Source organism: Aquarana catesbeiana, linkage group LG05 (assembly GCF_042186555.1).
Source record: "Aquarana catesbeiana isolate 2022-GZ linkage group LG05, ASM4218655v1, whole genome shotgun sequence".
Taxonomy (NCBI): domain Eukaryota; kingdom Metazoa; phylum Chordata; class Amphibia; order Anura; family Ranidae; genus Aquarana; species Aquarana catesbeiana.
Window position 1 is genome coordinate 254185686 of NC_133328.1, and position 22700 is coordinate 254208385.

At 40.6% G+C, this 22700-nt stretch overlaps 1 protein-coding gene across 6 annotated transcripts in view; it reads right to left on the reverse strand.

Annotated features, from left to right (window-relative positions):
* The window catches only part of TGFBR1 (transforming growth factor beta receptor 1), a 468434-nt gene that overhangs the window by 107469 nt on the left and 338265 nt on the right, over positions 1-22700 (reverse strand). For 2 of the 6 annotated variants that reach the window (XM_073630720.1, XM_073630714.1), the window contains one exon: positions 14983-16015. The exons of the other annotated variants lie outside the window; for them this stretch is intronic. In XM_073630720.1, coding sequence (XP_073486821.1) covers positions 15890-16015 — 126 coding nt within the window. In that variant the 3' untranslated portion in view covers positions 14983-15889. Of the gene's footprint in view, positions 1-14982; positions 16016-22700 lie in introns of those variants that run through there. 6 annotated transcript variants of the gene reach the window in all.

Below are 22700 nucleotides of genomic sequence, written 5' to 3' on the forward strand. Positions count from 1 at the left end.
ACCACATTTCCTCCGACAACTCCGGGATAATTGTGACCCAGCGTTCCATGGATCTAGAGGTCGTACTCACCACCCCCGGACCCACTGCCCCATAGTATCTAGAAATTCTTTTTGCCGGATCTATCAGAACCTTCTCCAGGTCAGTATTCTGGACTATAATTTCACCAACGCCAAACTGCGCAAGCGCTGCATGACGCAGCTGCACATACCGAAAGTACCAGTTCTTTGGTACTACAAAATTCTCTCTCAGGTGTGCAAATGTACAGAAGTGATTATCCTTATATATGTGATGTAGGTATTTTATACCATGTCTAGCCCAAGAGCTATGCCCATCAGGTAGTTTCAAAAACTCTGCAAGGGTCTTATTACACCACAGAGGGCTATTCGGAGATAGCCACAAGAGATCATCCTTCCTTCGCTTAGAACATATGTGAAACACTTTCCCCGGTAGTGCCATTACAGATCCCACCTCTCTCCCTGGTATCCCTTTCCTATATAGCATGTTTTGAAGTGTTTCCTGCGAGGAGGCAACAGCAGCCTCCAACAGGGTGGTAGCATTAGGTGTTAGAGGAAAGAGTTGCCAGTGCAAAAAGGACAACTGTGATGCCATAAAGTAAGACCGCAGGTCAGGTAGGGCCATCCCACCCATTGTAACTGGTAGTTTTAAAATTGCCAAAAAAACCCTGGGTGCTTTAGAACCCCAAAGAAAACCCACAATAATGGAGTCTATATTTTTAAAGACCTTCAGCGTCACCAAAACCGGAGAGTTTGAAAGAATGTAGAGGAACTTAGGCAGGAAGATCATTTTAAATAAATGTATCCGTCCCATTAGGGTAATCGGTAAATTCTGCCATTTCCGTACCTTCTCCCGAGAATTTTGTATAACCAGCATCAGGTTTTTCTCCAGAAACGTAGAGATGGGAAGCTGAACCTCAATCCCCAAGTACCTAAAAGAAGTTGACAGTGGAATGGGACAATCCGACGGGACCTCCACCTCACCGTCAATAGGGAAGAGAGATGACTTTTTCCAATTAATTCGGAATCCAGAATAATCACCAAATTCCTGAATCAGTCGGAAAGCTTCTGAAAGTGAGGGCCCTGGATCCTGTAAATATAGCAACAGGTCATCCGCATAGGGCGAAACTCGCTCCTCAAACTCTCCCAATCTCAGTCCCACCAGATGCGGAGTAGTTCTCAGTTTGACTGCTAACGGCTCTATTGCCAAGGCAAACAGGAGGGGTGAGAGCTGGCACCCCTGCCTGGTGCCTCTAAAAATGGGAAATGAGTCCGAGACTATGCCATTTACCCTCAGTCTTCCCAACGGATCAGTATAGAGTAGCCTTACCCGAGAGATAAAAATGGGGCCAAACCCATATGACTCCAGGAGGTGGAACAAATATGTCCACTCCACGGAGTCGAAGGCCTTCTTTGTATCCAAAGAGGTCACTATTCGAGTCCCTGAGTTGTCATGGGCTGTCTGCAGATTTATAAAAAGTCTCCTAATATTCATCTGTGCACAGCGACCCTGAATAAAGCCTGTTTGGTCAGCATCCACCAAGTTTAGTGTAACTGATTCTAGTCTACCTGCTATTATTTTTGCGAGGATTTTTGTGTCCATATTCATCAATGAAATCGGACTATATGAATCACATTCTCGAGGGTCTTTTCCCCCCTTAGGTATCAGTACAATCAAGGCTTCCCTCATAGAAGGAGGAAATCTACCATCCGATCTAGCTGCATTAAAAACTTTTAATAAGCGTGAGGCCAAACCATAGCGAAAGGTGTTGTACCATTCCGAGGGGAGGCCATCTAATCCAGGTGCCTTCCTGGGCGGAAAGGAGGCAATTGCCTTCTCTATCTCTTCCACCGTAATGCCAGCTTCTAAAGCAGCACTATCCTCCTCTGTCAACCTAGGCAAGTCAATGTCAGCTATGTAAGTCCCCAATATCTCCAGTTCCAAGGAAGTACAAGAGCTATATAGTTTTTTATAAAATCGAGCAAAAATGTCTAGGATAGCAGTTGAGTTTTATTGTTAACCATTTTTTGGTTTTCAGGTACGCCATTCAGCTGCAGCGCGGATTTATTTATCTTGACAGCAACAGCGTTTGCTCCGATATATAAAGCCATGACTTCAGTGGAGGTGATATAGCATGGGGGCAGCAGGGGCGGAGGAGCGATTTGCTCCTAACTTTTGGGGCGGATGACCCCATGCTTCGGCATATATAAATGGTGCATGTATGCCCATCATTATAAGTGGGTGGATGAAGGGAGGTATTCTAATGGTGGGCATACCCACCAATCAATCTTTTTTTCGTTCAGCCCACAGGCTGAAAAAAAAAAAAAGATTACAATATATGCCCAACAAGGACCAGCAATGTACTGGTATGTTGCTGGACTTTGAGTGGTTATACCAGAATGATGCCTGCAGGTTTAGGTATCATTCTTTTCAGCCAGCGGTCGGCTTTCATGTAAAAGCAATCCTAGCGGCTAATTAGCCTCTAGACCAGGGGTCTCAAACTGGAGGCCCTCCAGCTGTTGCCAAACTACAAGTACCATGAGGCATTGCAAGGCTGACAGTTACAAGCATGACTCCCACAGGCAGAGGCATGATGGGACTTGTAGTTTTGCAACAGCTGGAGGGCCGCCAGTTTGAGACCACTGCTCTAGACTGCTTTTACAAGCAGTGGGAGCGAATTCCCCCCCCCCCCCACCGTCTTCCATGTTTTTCTCTGGCTCTCCTGTCCCAACAGGGAACCTGAGAATGAAGCCGGTGATTCCACCAGCTGACCATAGAGCTGATCAGAGACCAGAATGGCTCCAATTATCTTCATGGCTTAAGAAACCGGAAGATACGAGCATTTCATGACTTAGATTTTGCCGGATGTAAACAGCGCCATAGGGAATTTGGGAAAGCATTTTATCACACTGATCTTAGTGTGGTCAGATGCTTTGAGGGCAGAGGAGAGATCTAGGGTCTAATAGACCCCATTTTTTCAAAAAAAGAGTACCTGTCACTACCTATTGCTATCATAGGGGATATTTAAGTTCCCTGACATAACAATAAAAATGATAAAAAAAAAGAAAGGAACAGTTTAAAAATGAGATAAAAGCAAAAAAAAAAATAATAAAGAAAAAGCACCACTGTCCCCCCCTGCTCTCGCGCAAAGGCGAATGCAAGCGTTGGTCTGGCGTCAAATGTAAACAGCAATTGCACCATGCATGTGAGGTATCACTGCGAAGGTCAGATCGAGGGCAGTCATTTTAGCAGTAGACCTCCTCTGTAAATCTAAAGTGGTAACCTGTAAAGGCTTTTAAAAATGTATGTAGTTTGTCGCCACTGCACGTTTGTGCGCAATTTTAAAGTATTTCATGTTTGGTACCATGTACTCGGCCTAAGATCATCTTTTTTATTTCATCAAACATTTGGGCAATATAGTGTGTTTTAGTGCATTAAAATTTAAAAAAAAGTGTGTTTTTTCCCAAAAAAATCGCTGCGCAAATACTGTGTGAAAAAAATTTTTAATCTGTAGGGCCTTTGCTTTAAAAAAAAATATAATGTTTAGGGGTTCAAAGTAATTTTCTTGTAAACAAATAGTGTCAGAAAGGGCTTTGTCTTCAAGTGGTTAGAAGAGTGGGTGATGGTGACATAAGCTTTTAAATGTTGTGCATAAAATGCCAGGACAGTTCAAAACCCCACCAATTTGACCACATTTTGGAAAGTAGACACCCAAAGCTATTTGCTGAGAGACATGTCGAGTCAATGGAATATTTTATATTGTGACACAAGTTGCGGGAAAAAGACAACATTTTTTTTTTTTTTTTTTTGCACAAAGTTGTCACTAAATGATATATTGCTCAAACATGCCATGGGAATATGTGAAATTACACCCCCAAAATACATTCTGTTGCTTCTCCTGAGTACAGGGATACTTTGTGAGACTTTTTGGGAGCCTAGCCAGATACGAGACCCCAAAAACCAAGCACCGCCTTCAGGGTTTCTAAGGGTGTAAATTTTTGATTTCACACCTCACTGCCTATCACTGTTTCGGAGGCCATGGAATGCCCAGATGGCACAAACCCTCCCAAATTTATTTATTTCAGGTACTTATATAGCGCCGTCAATTTACGCAGCGCTTTACATATACATTGTACATTCACATCAGTCCCTACCCTCAAGGGGCTTACAATCTAAGGTCCCTAACTCACATTCATACATACTAGGGACAATTTAGACAGGATCCAATTAACCTACCAGCATGTCTTTGGAGTGTGGGAGGAAACCGGAGTACCCGGAGGAAACCCACGCAGGCACAGGGAGAACATGCAAACTCCAAGCAGGTAGTGTCGTGGTTGGGATTTGAACCAGTGACCCTTCTTACTGCTAGGCGAGAGTGCTACCACTACACCTCTGTGCCGCCCCAAATGACCCCACTTTGGAAAGTAGACACCCCAAGCTATTTGCTGAGAGGTATGGTGAGTATTTTGCAGACCTTGCTTTTTGTCACAAAGTTTTGAAAATTGAAAAAAGAAAAAAAAATACATTTTTCTTTTCTTTTTTCATTTTCAAAAACAAATGAGAACTGCAAAATACTCACCATGCCTCTCAGCAAATAGCTTGGGGTGTCTACTTTCCAAAATGGGGTCATTTGGGGAGGGGGTTGTGCCATCTTGGCATTTTATGGCCTTGGAAACTGTGATAGGTAGTGAGGAGGGACAACTTTGTGCAAAAAAAAAAAAAAAAAAAGTTTGTCATTTTCCTGCAACTTGTGGCAAAATATAAATATTCCAATATTCCATGGACTCAACAGCAATATAGCTGTGATAGGTAGTGAGGAGTGAAATAAAAAATGTATGCTCTTAGAAATTCCTGAAGGCGGTGCTTGGTTTTCGGGGCCCCTGCGGCTAGGCTCCCAAAAAGTCCCACATGTGGTATCCCCATCATCAGGAGAAGCAGCTTAATGTATTTTGGGGTGCAATTCCACATATGCCCATGGCCTGTGTGAGCAATATATCATTTAGTGACAACTTTTTGTAAATTTATTTATTTTTTTTTGTCATTATTCAATCACTTGGAACAAAAAAAATGTATATTCAATGGGCTCAACATGCCTCTCAGCAATTTCCTTGAGGTGTCTACTTTCCAAAATGGGGTCATTTGGGGGGGGGGGGGGGTTGTACTGCCCTGCCATTTTAGCACCTCAAGAAATGAGATAGGCAGTCAAACTAAAAGCTGTGTAAATTCCAGAAAATGTACCCTAGTTTGTAGACGCTATAACTTTTGCGCAAACCAATAAATATATGCTTATTGATATTTTTTTTAACAAAGACATGTGCCTGAATACATTTTGGACTAAATGTATGACTAAAATTGAGTTTATTGTAATTTTTTTATAACAAAAAGTAGAAAATCTTTTTTTGAGGTGATCAAATACCATCAAAAGAAAGCTCTATTTGTGGGAACAAAAGGACGCAAAATTTTGTTTGGGTACAGCATTTCCTGACCGCGCAATCAGCAGTTAAAGTGACGCATTGCCAAATTGTAAAAAGTGCTCTGGTCAGGAAGGGGGTAAATCCTTCCGGGGCTGAAGTGGTTAAAATCAAAGCTATACAAAAACCGTGTGTACTGTAATGTACTCAATTTTAATGCAATGTACAAAACATTTTTAAATTCGTGCCTTTGTTATGATTTTCATTTGGTGGAGCATTGAAAGATTTAAAGCATATATTTTTTCTTGCACAAAACATGAAGAGGTCCTAAAATTTGGTGAAATTTTTTTGCATGGCTTTATTTATTCAACTTACCCATTTTAAAACATTCCAACAGCTGTTATCCTATTTAACCGCTTGCCGACCGCCGCACACAGATGTACGTCGGCAGAATGGCACAGGCAGGCAAATGGGCGTACCTGTACTTCCCTTTAAATTTGCCGCCTATCGGGTGTGTGCCCGGGGAATTCGATATTCACCGGCGGCCCACGATTGCGGTGTGGAGAGGTAGAACGGGGAGATGCAAACAAGGCATTTCCCCGTTTTGCCTTGTGACATGACAGAGATCCACTGCTCCCCGTCATCAGTGTCATAGCACAAACAATAAAAATCACAGAGGTGATCAAATACCACCAAAAGAAAGCTATTTGTGGGAAAAAATTTCACTTTTGTTTGGGTGCAACGTCGCATGACCGCGCAATTGTCAGCTAAAGCGGCGCAGTGCCGTATCGCAAAAAGTGCTCTGGTCAGGAAGGGGGTAAATTCTTCTCGGGGCTGAAGTGGTTAAAACAAATCTGCAGTGTTGATTCTAAAAATGAAATACAAGAAAGCAGAAATTATACACTTTATTAAAAGGGTCTCAGTTAAAAAACATCACACTAAACAAATGATATTATAGAATAATATAATATAATATATATATATATATATATATATATATATATATATATATATATATACACACACACATATACGCATAGTATCTAACAAAAGTGAGTACACCCCTCACATTTTTGTAAATATTTTATTAGCTCTTTTCATGTGACAACACTGAAGAAATGACACTTTGCTACAATGTAATGTAGTGAGTGTTCAGCTTGTATAGTGTAAATTTGCCATCCCCTCAAAATAACTCATCACACAGCCATTAATGTCTAAACCACTGGCAACAAAAGTGAGTACACCCCTAAGTCCTCAAACAGAAGGTGGAGGAGCGCAAGGTCTCCAATATCCACCAGCTCCATGATGTCATCATGGAGAAGTGGAAGAGGACTCCAGTGACAACCTGTGAAGCTCTGGTGAACTCCATGCCCAAGAGGGTGCTGGAAAATGGTGGCCACACAAAATATTGACACTTTGGGCACAATTTGGACATTTTCACATAGGGGTGTGTACTCACTTTTGTTGCCAGAGGCTTAGACATTAATGGCTGTGTGTTGAGTTATTTTGAGGGGGCAGCAAATTTGCACTGTTATACAAGCTGTACACTCACTACTTTACATTGCAGCAAAGTGTAATTTCTTCAGTGCTGTCACATGAAAAGATATAATAAAATATTTACAAAAACCTTAAAAAAATGTGAGGGGTGTACTTACTTTTGTGAGATACTATTATATATATATATATATATATATATATATATATATATATATATATATATATATATATATAAATTTTATATATTTTTTTTTCTTTCATTCATTTTTTTTCCCCTCAGATTTCATTGTACTGCCACCATAGCTGTTAAAGTGAAACAGAAAATCAGTGGATACCGACATACACAAACAAAACAAATACAATAAAACATTTTAAATCATAAAATGTACAGGTACTGAAAAAAATTCATGTAACATTTATACATGAGGTAAAATACCTTAGGCTCTTTAACCATTTGGAGCCCAGGAAACAGCTCACAGATTGCAAGTGATTCGCAAATTGATGGCTTTGAGGAGTTACATTTGTTTGAAGGTGGTCACGTTTAAAAAAAAACAAAAAAAAACAAAAACAAAAAAAAAACAGGATGGCACATAAGTTTAAAATAAGCAAGTTTTATGGCACAGTCAATACCTGTAAATTTTTTCAGAATATCCCTGTTAGGAGTATTAAACATATTCTGCACATACAAATTGGTTGTGTTTTTGCCAACCTGAATATGTCTTTATGAAATGGTGAAAATAAAAACTTAAAATGGTATCATATAGATTTTACAATATGTAATGAAAATTCCAAAAGTAGACCACTATGTATACAAAGTTAGAAATATATATTTTCTAGCTATTAAAACGCTGATGCAAAAATGTTTAAAGAGGCATCAAAGTACTGTATACACTGAACAAGTTTGTAAAATTCTATTGTATTCATGTTATCATATCTTGGTAACCTTACTTTAGAAGTGGTTCAGGAGAGTAGGAGAAAGTTGGTACTACTGCTGGTACCTCACATGGAGATATACAGTACATGTGTACATAAACATTTTTGCTACAGATAGCCTGAAAACCTAATGTGCCTGTTCAAAATATTTACATAGCAAGCATGTGCCTATAAAACAATATTAAAAAAAATGGAAACATGGATATCAGGATTCACTATGTTCCAGAGCATTAAAATCGTCACTGGATACCTGTCACAAATCACCAGTGTTATGTAACAATGAATGCCTTGGATCCAAATAGTGTAAGTCTCTACAGTAATAATGCTTCTTCTTGCATTGCCAGAAAAAAAATAGGGTTCAAAGAGTGTTTTTTTGCAGGGCAAAGAAAACCTATGAAAGGTCCCAGTCAAGCACATGATGCTGCGAAGTGGGGGGGGCAAACACAAACCTGGAATAAAGCATATTCTGACAAGGGAGTGCAAAGCCAAAGGCCTTTGAAAAAGGATGGATCTACAAAGTAGACCACTATGTATACAAAGTTAGAAATATATATTTTCTAGCTATTAAAACGCTGATGCAAAAATGTTTAAAGAGGCATCAAAGTACTGTATACACTGAACAAGTTTGTAAAATTCTATTGTATTCATGTTATCATATCTTGGTAACCTTACTTTAGAAGTGGTTCAGGAGAGTAGGAGAAAGTTGGTACTACTGCTGGTACCTCACATGGAGATATACAGTACATGTGTACATAAACATTTTTGCTACAGATAGCCTGAAAACCTAATGTGCCTGTTCAAAATATTTACATAGCAAGCATGTGCCTATAAAACAATATTAAAAAAAATGGAAACATGGATATCAGGATTCACTATGTTCCAGAGCATTAAAATGGTCACTGGATACCTGTCACAAATCACCAGTGTTATGTAACAATGAATGCCTTGGATCCAAATAGTGTAAGTCTCTACAGTAATAATAATAAAAAATGCAAAATTCTAAAAAATAAAACTACATTTACGGTCTATGATGAGACAAATATTGGTCCTTATGCAAAAAAACAGAACATAATTATATTTAAAACACATTTTCTATGCAACACATAGGAATTAAAAAATGGATTTCTCAAAAAGCGATAATGTTCAAAAAAAAAAAATCACAAAAAAATGTAATGATAGGAGTTTTAAGCTATACACTATGCTTTTCTATAACAAACCACTAATTGAACAAAATGTTACTTCACCCCTTTAATTTAAAAAAATAAATAAAACTCCACCTAAAAAAGAATAGAACCTTTCCCCCATAAGTATCATGTTGATAGGGGCTATTCCTTCTAGTTCCCACTGACTCAGCTAAATTATCAACGACCCAATTGTTTTCAAATACTTTGGAGGATCACGAGGAAAGAAAATCCTTCAGGAAACGATGTCCTTTATCTGCATAGGCTACTATAGCTTTGTTCCGACTATGGTTCTACAATGATACCTGCATTTGAATCAGTAAACCATGTAGGAGCAATATTATGACAACTTTAAGTCTTGCTGGATCTTGTCTTGCATACTAACGGTACACAATTTTCGTGCAACAAACACGAAAGTAGTGACATACTACGAGGAATTTCAGCTCTTGAGCACCACCCATTGGGCTCCTTCTGCTAATTTCGTGTTTGGTGATCATTGATACCGAGCATGCGTGTTTGTACTTTCAACTTTTGTGTGATGGACTTGTGTACTGACCATCAGAAAATCTGACAACCAACCGTTGTCTGCCAAAAATTTACTAGCATGTCATCCAACATTTGTTGGCAGAAAGTTGGAAAACAATTGTCAAAAGGAGCGTACTAACGGTCAGATTTTAGGACAACAGTTTGTCAACAGACAATCCCCCGCCAACAATTGGATCGCAAGTACGAAGGTTTAATATGTCACTGTGCAGAAAAAATGCAGAAATTTCATCTTGCTTCTTCTTGCATTGCCAGAAAAAAAATAGGGTTCAAAGAGTGTTTTTTTGCAGGGCAAAGAAAACCTATGAAAGGTCCCAGTCAAGCACATGATGCTGCGAAGTGGGGGGGCAAACACAAACCTGGAATAAAGCATATTCTGACAAGGGAGTGCAAAGCCAAAGGCCTTTGAAAAAGGATGGATCAGGCCATTACCTAACCTTTTAGGGTGCTAAGAGCTAGATACTGGTCAAGACCTGTATGTAAGGAAGGCCAAAATGCTAGGCACAGAGTAACCTCTGGGTCTGAACCGACTGCACTCGCACCAAGCAAAATAGGAGTTCAAGGTACAATAACAGATCTCCCTGGAAGTGGCCTTTCTTGCTTTCGGCAAGGTAGGAATCACAGACTCAGAAATCCCTCTTTCTTTAAAGTGATTCTAAACTTGTTTTTTTACCTTAATGCATGCTCGTCATTGAGATAAAACACGTCCCACACATACCCCTCCTCTTTCGATCCAATGCTGTGCCCAGCTGCAGGTCTTCCCTCCCCTTTCCCATAGGCTTTGCTGAGAGCAGTGTCAGTTAAATCCTGTCAAGAGAGAGCAGGGGACGGGGCCGAGCCACGCTGTTTGTCGATGGAGTGCGCCCGCATGTGTGCTCCTATAGCAAGCGGCTTGCTATGGAGGTACACGCAGAAGAGGAGAATCCGAGAGCGCTGGTGGGGGATCCCAGAAGAGGAGGAAAAGGACCACTCTGCAATATACTTACCTGCTCTGTGCAGGGGAAAAATGTTTATTTTAATTAAATATAAAAAGAAAGGTTTAAAATCACTGTAAGACCTGAGTTTGAACAGGCATACTGTTAAAGCAAGAGACTGAAGTAATTTGGAATAAAGGGCATTGAGATAGCAGATCTAGCCTGCTGGGAAGAGGCCAAGGGTTGTCTGCTAGAAGGCTGTGCATACCTGTATAGCAGGCTCTTTTGGGTCAAATTGGTGCAACAGGTGAGACAGAGCTCCCTGGGCTTCCTGGTTCAGGCCTATTGGATTTGACACATATGGATGAGGAGACCATGCCACTCCCCTTGGTCCACGCCGTGACAGTGGAGATAAACTGCCTATATGTTGTCCACTCCTGGGATGTGGACCGCAGAAGTTGCTTGGCAGTGAGTTTCTGTCCATGAGAGAAAATGATTTGTTTCCTTCAAGACAGCCAGACTCCTTGTGCACACTTGATGGTAGATAGGACACTGTGGTGACACTGACTGCACTCGAATTGGGTGTCCCATTACAAGGGGGGTCCAGCGCTAGAGGGATAACCCGACTGCGCTGAGCATCAAGATGATTGGGGGTTTGATTTCCTCTTTTGATTATGTTTCCTGTTCCTGATAATGTTCCATTATTCTAGGATGCAGGGCAGCCTGGAGAGCAGATGTATTGAAATTGATCACCCAGCAAAAGTTCTGAAGCAGCTGAACTGTCTTTTGGATAGTTGCTGAGAGTTGCAAGGAAGACTAAATGTTCAGGAGAAAATCATGGGTGCCAAGACATTTGTGAACACCCTGGGAGCAGACGATAGGCTGAAGGGCAGTGCGACCTACTGGAAGTAGTCGTCTGCCACTGCAAAGCATAGAAATTGCTGATGAGGTGGGTAAATAGGAACATGCAAATAGTCATCTTGGATGTCCATGGATGTCATGTGTTCCCTTGTCCAACAGAGGCAATTACTGGATTGCATGTAAAATTCTGGAATTTGATGAGACTTTGGCCAGCTTTACAATAAAGCTCTTTCTAGCGGCGCTTTACCGCTGTTTAAGCGGCACTTTTCAGCTGCTACCAGGGAGCTTTTAACCCCCGCTAGTGGCCGAAGGGGTAAAAGCGCCCTTAAAATTGTGACATGGATGCTGTAAATTCTGCTTTGTTCACGCTTGTTGTGTGCCTGAAATATAAGTTTGAATCAGATGCCAGAGAACGGTGTTAAAACCAGGTCTTGCCTTTGCTGGAGATGTGGGGAGGGCACTGGTTCACTCTCTCACATCTTCTGGTCCTGCCCTCTTCTTCAGCCCTTCTGGACGGAGGTCCATCGCATAGTTCAGAAGTTCACTGATCGGGAGCTACCATGAACACCCACATTCTTCCTCCTGCATCACCATGGGATCCCAAGCAAGATCAAACTGTCTGGTTGAAAAAAGTAGCAGAAATTAAACGCAATGGAGGATTTGGTAGCCATGGAGAAATTTCTCAAAAAATTGTATTACTGGCACGAATTTGCATACTCCGAAGAGTATGCGGAACTGGTGGCTTAGTTCCCTGGAGGTGGGATGACTCTGGTGGCTCCCTAGTTATGGATGGAGTGACTGGCTGGTGGTACCCCCTTTTGCCCCCTTTTTTTTCTCTCTCTCCCCTCCCCACCCTTTCTTCTGCTATTCCCTTAGTGTTCTCTTCTTGCCATCAGGACCTTCGGGTCGTTTTTTTCTTCTTCTCTACTTCTAATTAATCATACAGCAATTACCATGAAAAATTGTGCGGGGTATAGAGACTTCCTAGACCCAGAAGTCCAGTGTTTTTCTTTCAGATTTTTGAGCATCTATTACTACGCTGTGGTGTATGTACATTTGGTCACGTACTTGAAATTGTTTGAATTTTTTTGTTTTTGCACATCAATGTGGTGGTTTTTGTATTCCCATATGCTTTACCCAAATAAAGAATTGAAAAAAAACCACGTCCTGCTCCAGTGCAAGGGACGCATTGTCACTCTTTGGTTGAGTGCTGTGGAGGTCTCTGGGAGAGCAAATGTTCGTCTGCTGATTGAATTGGCCTTTTTTTTGCCTGGTCTCCACCATTGCTACAAGTGAGGGTATTTCCCTAAGGAGTACTCACGAAGTAGAGCGCAGGAGATAGGGGAAGTGTCTTCAGAAGAAATATGCAGTAACCCATGTGTAGAGCATCCTGAAAATAACTCTAGTAACGTAGTTTTGTAGTAGTCAGTGGAGGATGATTAAATCTTGCATAGGTGTCAATTTTTGGTATAAACATCACATTTTTATCAACGCTCCAAAACATTTTCATATTCCTGAAAATTACATTTTCACCTGGGTTACTTGCATAATATATTTTGCCAAAATTGCAAACCGAGAATCCACCTTTTAAAACAAAGTGATAAAATTGCATGTCCCCTCACTACTAAGTATGGGTTCCATTTCCACTATTTTTGGAAAAGTTGTTCTCTGTACCATACATGCTATTCTTTACATTAATAAGGATAAGGTAATAATATTTAAATCACATGTAATTGGGTTAAGATAATTTAAAATTCTTAATATTATTGGATTTGAGCAAGCATTAAAATACTGAGTATGTAAAACAGAAAAAATGTGTATACCGCACTACCGGATAGGGAAAAAAATTGTAAAACAGCTGCAGCTCAAAAATGTGAGATATACACAAATAGAATAGTAATTATAAAAACGTGAGCAGCGCTACAGAAAGTGAGTACAATATATGAAAATTATATAGATAAATATAAGCCAAGGATCCGTGATGGACCCAAAGAATAAACAATATGAGTGCCAAAAAACAATGACATAAAAATTGTCAGGCTATCTACAAGCTATCCAAAGCTTGCCATCTGGTAAGCATTTAGCACATACGGTGGTGGATCTTCTCACAAGTCGTTATTTGTGTGACCGATTAACCTCACTTTTATTTGTTTTGAACACTTTTTGGATGAGTCTATTTACGAATTCTTCATCGTTTCTACATTTTTCACTTTTGGGACTAATTTTTACCACCCTTTTGTGTTTTTACCACCCTTTTATGTCATTGTTTTTTGGCACTCATTGTTTATTCTTTGGGTCCATCACGGATCCTTGGCTTATATTTATCTATATAATTTTCATATATTGTACTCACTTTCTGTAGCGTTGCTCACATTTTTATAATTAAAATAGAGGGTTAGAAAAATTCAACATGATCCTTGCTTTGCTAATGTATCATTAGATAGGAGGAGGAGCTACAATGTGTGACGACACCTGCTGCTATCCTAAATCGTTAACCCAAGAATGCTACTGTGTTTACAGTTATATGCATCTTATCAAGAGAATTGTTTTACTTTATATTAAAGTCAACAATTTTAGATTAAGCAGAGAGCACTTAGTCTTTATCCACATGTGACTGGGATGTGTTTGAGCATCAAGAACCATCACTTTCCTATGTGATACTCCGAGGTGGGACAAGCGCATATTGACCATTCTGTTTGCTCAGGGGTCAATTTAATGAAGTGAGCAAGCATTTTGCCTGTTGGTGGTGGGACCAGTCACTCTGGGTACAAGTAGATTCCTTTATATTCAGGCAGATATCTCTACTGCATCAATGACTTTGTTTTACTCCGATATTTGGTTCTGGACTGTTTTATCAACCAGTGTTCTGGACCTGGAATGTTCTTACATCAGTCTTGGTTCAAACAGGTTTGTTCACTTAGCAAGCCGGGTTTTCATTGGAAATAAGAAAAGCTCCAATAGCTTCCCCCGCTGAACAGAAGTAGGCAAAAATAAGTCTGCCCACCAAAATATTTACCTTTATGTAGAGTAAAAACTGTTGTCTTTCTATTAAATTATACACATCCAGTTCTAGAGGTCTTTCCAATGCATTTGATAATTTTCACTTAATGTACCTGCAACACATTCACAATGGGCGTAACCTTTCAGGGGATAATACTGGTAACTCCAACCAGTAAACCTCACTTTTGGAACCACTGATCTATATATAAGCAGCTGGTAACTGTTTATAGTTACTTATTGTCACCTTTTTAGCTTTAACTGCATCATTGCTTTCTTTTACATCTGGTGCTATTTGTAGGTAGTTTAAAAAGCATATTTGCATTTTGTTTATGTGTACATGAAGGTTTCACAAACGTTGAACTGTATAAGGAATACAGCTTTAAACAGTCAACATAAGCAATTTGAAAGTAAGCAATGCCAACAAGTGCAAGGAACACTGAAGTGGCTTTTGTCTAGTGCATAGAAATATTTTCTTTTCTTACACCCCCAGGCATAATTTTTAGAAAAGTGATCATTATGCCCTTATATTGTGCCATCATCCCAAGTACCTATATAGGAGGCCAAACACATTTACAATGTGCAAATTACATAACTGTAACAAAAAGATTAAATGGTGAATGTCTAAGTCCAGCCAAAACTGATATTTATTTTTGGTGGACAACAGAAAATTCAATACCATCCAACAGCTACAGACACAGCCACTCATATCCCCAAAGGCAGCTAAAATCTTGATTGGCTTCATGTGGACCAATGATGTCAAGGTCTACCATGTTCTAAGGTTTATTTATTACTACCCCCGACCCTCTTTAACATCCACTCAAAACCTATATCAATTTTAGCTGCTGGACTTTGTATTTTGTTAATTCACAATTCAGAGAATACTGAAGAACTATACCCTAAAACATTTTTTTTTCTTTACTTTTTAGTAGCTATTTTTGTTGTACAACTTTAAAATGTTGCATAATATTGAATACTAAAAAAAAAAAAAAATTTTAAATGTGTACCGATACATAAAAACTGTGTGGCACTTACTGGTAATACATATAATTTTGAAGGCAAGTTGTATTGTACTGTATATAAAAGGAAATTGCATAAGAGATATCCAGAAAACAAAAGGTATTTGAGCAATATGACGTTTAAAGGCTGTGAAATGAGCTGAACAGAAACTTACTTTTTTAAAGCACCAGTACAGTAAAAAAAACAAAACAAAAAAACAAAGAAAAAATGGCACAAGGTGGGGTGCATTGATGAATTATATATAAAAAAACAGCATTGTCATTGGTACTAAAATTAATACTAAATACACATTTACAAAATGTTCTGGGAAAATGGAGATTATGGAGAAAATGGAGATACAGTAAAGCGAGGACTACACACTTTGCTGCATGTATGCATTGAACTTCATGTTTATCCTATGACGTTTCAAAAAGGCAGCAATCTTGGGCCGTTCCCTCAGTGAGGTAGAACAATTAATCTTCAGATCAGATGAACCAAATAGGTAAAATTTAGCATAATTCAGTCCAGGGTGATAAACTACATTTTTATGCCTTCTTGCTGGCTAAGCTGCGATAGGGTTTTCTTGATGCGTAAAGCAGTAAGTCTTGCAGCCCCATTGGCATACCAACATTCTCTCATTATTTTAGCCATCACACGCAATGCCTAGTAGAACAAAAAATAAAAGAAAGAAAAACAAAATCAGGCAATCAGTCCCTTTAAATACATGACAAAACAAAGACAAAAAAAAAAAAAAAAAAAAAAAAGCAGAGGTAATGGCAGTAGGGCATGGTTTATTTGCTAGTTCTAGATCCCAAATTTGTTTTAATAGGGATTCTGTGATGGAAGAATGAGTTTTCCTGGCATATGCCCCAAGCTTTAGCAAAAGACCTCAGACAAGCCTTGTGAGAGTTCCAAGTTATGGCATGATTAGTTACAGAGTTCACATTGTTTAAGAAATAATTCTCAATCTCGGATTGTATTTGTGGCTCAAATGTTGGATTGTTAAGAAGGGAGGTGTTTAACCCCTTCCCGACCAGCCGCCGCAGTTGTACTGTGGCAGGTTGGCTCTCCTGGGCGAACCGACGTCGGTTCGCCTTTTGACTACTAGGGGGCGCGACGCCGGAGCCGATGCGCGTGCCCGTGATGACTGCTGGGCACCCGCGATCGCTCCGCACAGAGACAGAATGAGATCTGTCAATGTAAACAGACATATCTCCGTGCTGTCAGGGGTGAGGAGAGCGATCTGTTGTTCATACAAGTATGAATAATGATGGGTCTCATCACCCAGTCAGTCCCCCCCCCCCCCAGTTAGAATCACTCCTTAGGGAACACAGTTAACCCCTTGATCGAACCTAGTGTTAATCCCTTCCCTGCCAGAGATATTTACACAGTAATCAGTGCATTTTAATAGCACTGATCGCTGTATAAATGCCAATGATTCCAAAAATGTGTCAAAAGTGTCCGATCTGTCCACCATAATGTCGCAGTCCTGATAAAAATCGTTGATCACCGCCATTACTAGTAAAAAAAAAATAATAATAATAAAAATGCCATAAATCTTTCCGCTATTTTGTAGATGCTATAACTTTAACGCAAACCAATCAATATACGCTTATTGCAATTTTTATTACCAAAAATATGTAGAAGAATACATAATCGCCTAAATTGAGGAAAAAAAACTGCTTTTTAAAAAAAAAAAAAAAAAATGGGGATATTATAGCAAAAAGTACAAAATATTAAGTTTTTTTCAAAATTGTGGCTTTTTTGTTTAAAGCGCAAAAAATAAAAACCGTAGAGATGATCAAATACCAGCAAAAGAAAGCTTTATTTGTGGGAAAAAAAGGACGTCAATTGTGTTTGAGTACAATGTCGCACAACCGCGCAATTGTCAGTCAAAGCAACGCAGTGCCGTATCGCAAAAAATGGCCTGGTCATTGAGCAGCCAAATCTTCCGGGGCTGAAGTGGTTAATCTCAAAACCGTGTGTCTAGGTGAGTGGTTAAGGGCAGATGGTCTGATCATGCGCCAATCACGATCAAACTGATTACTCCAATTTGTGCTTCTGTTATGGATTGCAACAAATGTGTATCTGTGATAAATAAATCAATCGAAGAGTAAGATTGACAGGGGGAAGAATAGATGGTATAGTCTTCTCTCCAAATCATGCAGGCACCTCCACGAGTCATACAAATCTTTCCTTTTTAAGCAGGGCAGAGAGAGCTGAGGATCTACGTTTCATTGGATTGGATGTATCCAGTGCGGGATCGATGATATCATTAAAGTCCCCACATATTGTTAAAGGTGCCGTTCTGTATGAGGCTAATTTGGAGAGCAGGGTTGCATAGAGCCTTTTCTGGGCTGTATTGGGTGCATACACATTCACAATAGTAAGGGGGAGATTGTCAATTGTCCCCGAAAGGATTCGATATTTGCCATCTTCATCTGCTTCGCTATGATGCAGCAAAAAAATTACTGATGCACTTATGGAAGTCATGACTTTTTTTTTTTTTTTTTTTTTTTTTAAGGGCATTTGCAAAGAAAAGTGTGGGTAACGTCTGATTGCAGGAGGGTTGTTTGAGTTAAGAGAAGTGGATCCCTTGTACACTGAGCACATCTGCATGTTGTGATAATGATTCCTTCCAAAGGAGGTTGTGTTTGAAGGTGGAGTTCAGGCCCTTTGCATTAATATTATTATATTTAGTAGTTCCCATTCTTCCCATACTTCTTTTTTAAGCATTGGGCTTTGATAAATGACTCCACGAAACTTAAAAACCTTCAGTATCAATTCAGTAAGCATCTCTGTGTCAAATTCGATTATTACATTAAACTTCTTAGATTACAATCTTACATCTCTGCCAAAAAAACAAGGAGCTTTCATGGCTAAACAAATTAAAAGACAACTCTCCAACAAAAAATGTCATTCCTTACCAACTCCCAGGGCAAACGCCTCAGTAACCCATTTGACATTGCAAACAAGTTCAGTAGCTTCTATGCCAACCTTTATAACCTTGCAGAAACAGACCCCTTGACCTCCCCTAATCAGGAAGATATTGCAAATTTCCTATCGGCTATTCACTTCCCCTCCATCTTCTCTAAACAATTCAACTCCCTATCAGCGCCTTTTTACACAGTCATTTTACCAAGTATCATAGTATCATAGTAGGTGAGGTTGAAAAAAGACACAAGTCCAACCTATGTGTGTGATTATGTGTCAGTATTACATTACATATCCCTGTATATTGCGGTCATTCAGGTGATTATCTAATAGTTTCTTGAAGCTATCAATGCTCCCCGCTGAGACCACCGCCTGTGGAAGGGAATTCCACATCCTTGCCGCTCTTACAGTAAAGAACCCTCTACGTAGTTTAAGGTTAAACCTCTTTTCTTCTAATTGTAATGAGTGGCCACGAGTCTTATTAAACTCTCTTCTGCGAAAAAGTTTTATCCCTATTGTGGGGTCACCAGTACAGTATTTGTAAATTGAAATCATATCCCCTCTCAAGCGTCTCTTCTCCAGAGAGAATAAGTTCAGTGCTCGCAACCTTTCCTCATAACTAAAATCCTCCAGACCCTTTATTAGCTTTGTTGCCCTTCTTTGTACTCGCTCCATTTCCAGTACGTCCCTCCTGAGGACTGGTGCCCAGAACTGGACAGCATACTCCAGGTGCGGGCGGACCAGAGTCTTGTAGAGCGGGAGAATTATCGTTTTATCTCTGCAGTTGATCCCCCTTTTAATGCATGCCAATATTCTGTTTGCTTTATTAGCAGCAGCTTGGCATTGCATGCCATTGCTGAGCCTATCATCCACTAGGACCCCCAGGTCCTTTTCCATCCTAGATTTCCCCAGAGGTTCTCCCCCCAGTGTATAGATTGCATTCATATTTTTGCCACCCAAATGCATTATTTTACATTTTTCTACATTGAACCTCATTTGCCATGTAGTCGCCCACCTCATTAATTTGTTCAGGTCTTTTTGTAAGATTTCCACATCCTGCGGAGAAGTTATTGCCCTGCTTAGCTTAGTATCGTCTGCAAATACAGAGATTGAACTGTTTATCCCATCCTCCAGGTCGTTTATGAACAAATTAAATAGGATTGGTCCCAGCACAGAACCCTGGGGAACCCCACTACCCACCCCTGACCATTCTGAGTACTCCCCATTTATCACCACCCTCTGAACACGCCCTTGTAGCCAGTTTTCAATCCATGTACTCACCCTATGGTCCATGCCAACGCACCTTATTTTGTACAGTAAACGTTTATGGGGAACTGTGTCAAATGCTTTTGCAAAATCCAGATACACCACGTCTACGGGCCTTCCTTTATCTAGATGGCAACTCACCTCCTCATAGAAGGTTAATAGATTGGTTTGGCAAGAACGATTCTTCATGAATCCATGCTGATTACTGCTAATGATATCATTCTTATTACTAAAATCTTGTATATAGTCCCTTATCATCCCCTCCAAGAGTTTACATACTATTGATGTTAGGCTAACTGGTCTGTAATTCCCAGGGATGTTTTTTGGGCCCTTTTTAAATATTGGTGCTACATTGGCTTTTCTCCAATCAGCTGGTACCATTCCAGTCAATAGACTGTCTGTAAAAATTAGGAACAACGGTCTGGCAATCACCTGACTGAGTTCCCTAAGTACCCTCGGATGCAAGCCATCTGGTCCCGGTGATTTATTAATGTTAAGTTTCTCAAGTCTAATTTTAATTCCGTCCTCTGTTAACCATGTAGGTGCTTCCTGTGTTGTGTCATGAGGATAAACACTGCAGTTTTGGTTACTGAAGCCCCCCGATTCACTCGTGAAGACTGAGGAGAAGAATAAATTCAATACCTTTGCCATCTCCCCATCCTTTGTAATCAGATGTCCTTCCTCATTCTTTATGGGGCCAATATGGTCTGTCCTCCCTTTTTTACTGTTTACATACTTAAAGAATTTCTTGGGATTTTTTTTGCTCTCCTCCGCTATGTGTCTTTCATGTTCTATCTTAGCCAACCTAATTGCACCCTTACATTTCTTATTGCATTCTTTATAAATTCTGAATGCTGTGGATGATCCCTCAACCTTGTATTTTTTGAAGGCCTTCTCCTTTGCTTTTATATGCATTTTTACATTGGAGTTAAGCCATCCAGGATGTTTGTTCGCTCTTTTAAATTTATTACCCAATGGGATACATTGGCTAATGCCCTTATTTAATATGCTTTTAAAGCAAACCCATCTCTCCTCCGTATTCTTTGTTCCTAATATTTTATCCCAATTTATGCCTTTTAGCAAGGTTTGTAGTTTAGGGAAGTTGGCTCTTTTGAAATTCAGTGTCTTTGTGTTCCCTTCATGTCTCCTATTTGTGTGATTTATACTGAAACTAATTGACCTGTGATCGCTGTTACCTAAATTGCCCCGTATTTCCACATCTGTTATCAGGTCTGTATTGTTGGTAATCAGTAGATCTAGTAATGTTTTATTTCTAGTTGGTGCGTCTACCATCTGACCCATAAAATTGTCCTGCAAGACACTAAGGAACTGGCGAGCCTTAAATGAATGCGCGGTTCCCTCCGCCCAGTCTATGTCTGGATAATTAAAATCCCCCATTATGATAACACTTCCCATCCTTGCTGCTAATCCAATTTGTGATAGGAGATCCGTCTCCACTTCCTCCCTCAGGTTAGGGGGCCTATAGCATACTCCCAGTATTATTTTCCCCTTTGGAGCTCTACCCATAAAGATTCCACCTCCTCCCTAGCCCCCTCAGTGATGTCATCTCTCACATTCACTTGTACATTATTCTTGATATATAGGCATACCCCTCCCCCTTTTTTACCCTCTCTGTCCTTGCGGTATAGGGTATACCCTTGAATGTTTGCCAGCCAATCATGAGAGCTGTTGAACCAGGTCTCTGAAATTCCCACAAAATCCAAATCCTCCTTGTACAACAGTATCTCTAGTTCACCCATCTTGTCCGCCAGGCTCCTGGCATTGGTGAACATGCCACATAGTTTAGACCGGTCGCATATTGTCCTCGTATTGGGTGTTTCAAGATTGCAACTTGGACTTGCTACTATACTCACCTTGTGTTTTTGTGCTTTGGTTAACCTACCACTAATGCCCCCAATACTACCCTCTGGAATATCTTCCGCGCTGGCTATCACTGTCTCTGGACCCTCCCCCCCATCGCCTAGTTTAAAAACCCCTCTAACTTTTTGGCCATCTTCATTCCCAGCAGATCTGCACCCTCCTCATTTAGGTGCAGTCCGTCCCTTCTATAGTACCGGTTACCGACTGAGAAGTCGGCCCAGTCCTCCAGGAACCCAAACCCCTCCTTACTACACCAGCTCTTCAGCCACTTGTTTACTTCCCTAATCTCCCTCTGCCTCTCTGGTGTGGCTCGATGTACCGGTAGTATTCCTGAGAACACTACCTTGGAGGTCCTTTTCCTCAATTTAGCTCCTAAGTCCCTAAAATCGTTCTTTAGGACACTCCATCTGCCTCTGACTTTGTCATTGGTGCCAACGTGCACCATGACAGCCGGGTCTTCCCCAGCCCCTCCCAGTAATCTGTCCACAAGATCCGTGATGTGCCGAACCCGAGCGCCCGGTAGACAACATACTGTTCGGCGCTTCAGGTCTTGGTTACAGATTGCCCTCTCTGTCCTTCTAAGAATTGAGTCCCCTACCACCAGAATCTGTCTTTCCTTTCCCTTTGCTGCCCCCCCACTCTCACTGGAGGAGTTCTTCCCCTGGCAGCTAGGAGAGTCCCTCATCTCCAGCAGTGCTGGTCCCTGACTGGTTACACCAATGTCACTCAATGGAGCGTACTTATTGGGATGCTCCAGTCCTGGATCGGCCTCCCTGGCACTTCCCCCTCTACCCCTCCTGACTATCACCCATCTACTCTTTGCTAGTGCCTGCACCTCTTTGTCTCCACCCGCCTCTGTGCTGGCCCCTGCCGGCACCTGCCGTGTACGTTCCTGGCTCACCTTTAGTATGGAGGGACTTCTCAGTGCTGACAGTTGCTTCCCCAGATTCAGAACCTGGGCTTCCAGGGAAACAATGTGCTTACATTTTGCACAGCAGTATTCGCCCTCGATCGGATGATCAAGGAACGCATACATGCGGCAAGATGTACAAAGAGTCGCCTCTCCACACCCGCCGGGCATCGTACCTATTAAATTTGGTGAGGATTTGGGGATTTTACCCTGTCCAAATTACCTAACAACTAGCTTCCTGGCACTAATACTCAAGACAATACACAGGTACACGAAAAGACAATACACAGGTACACAATACACAAGTACTAACGATCCACACACACTACTCAGACAACACTCAGATACTCACACTAC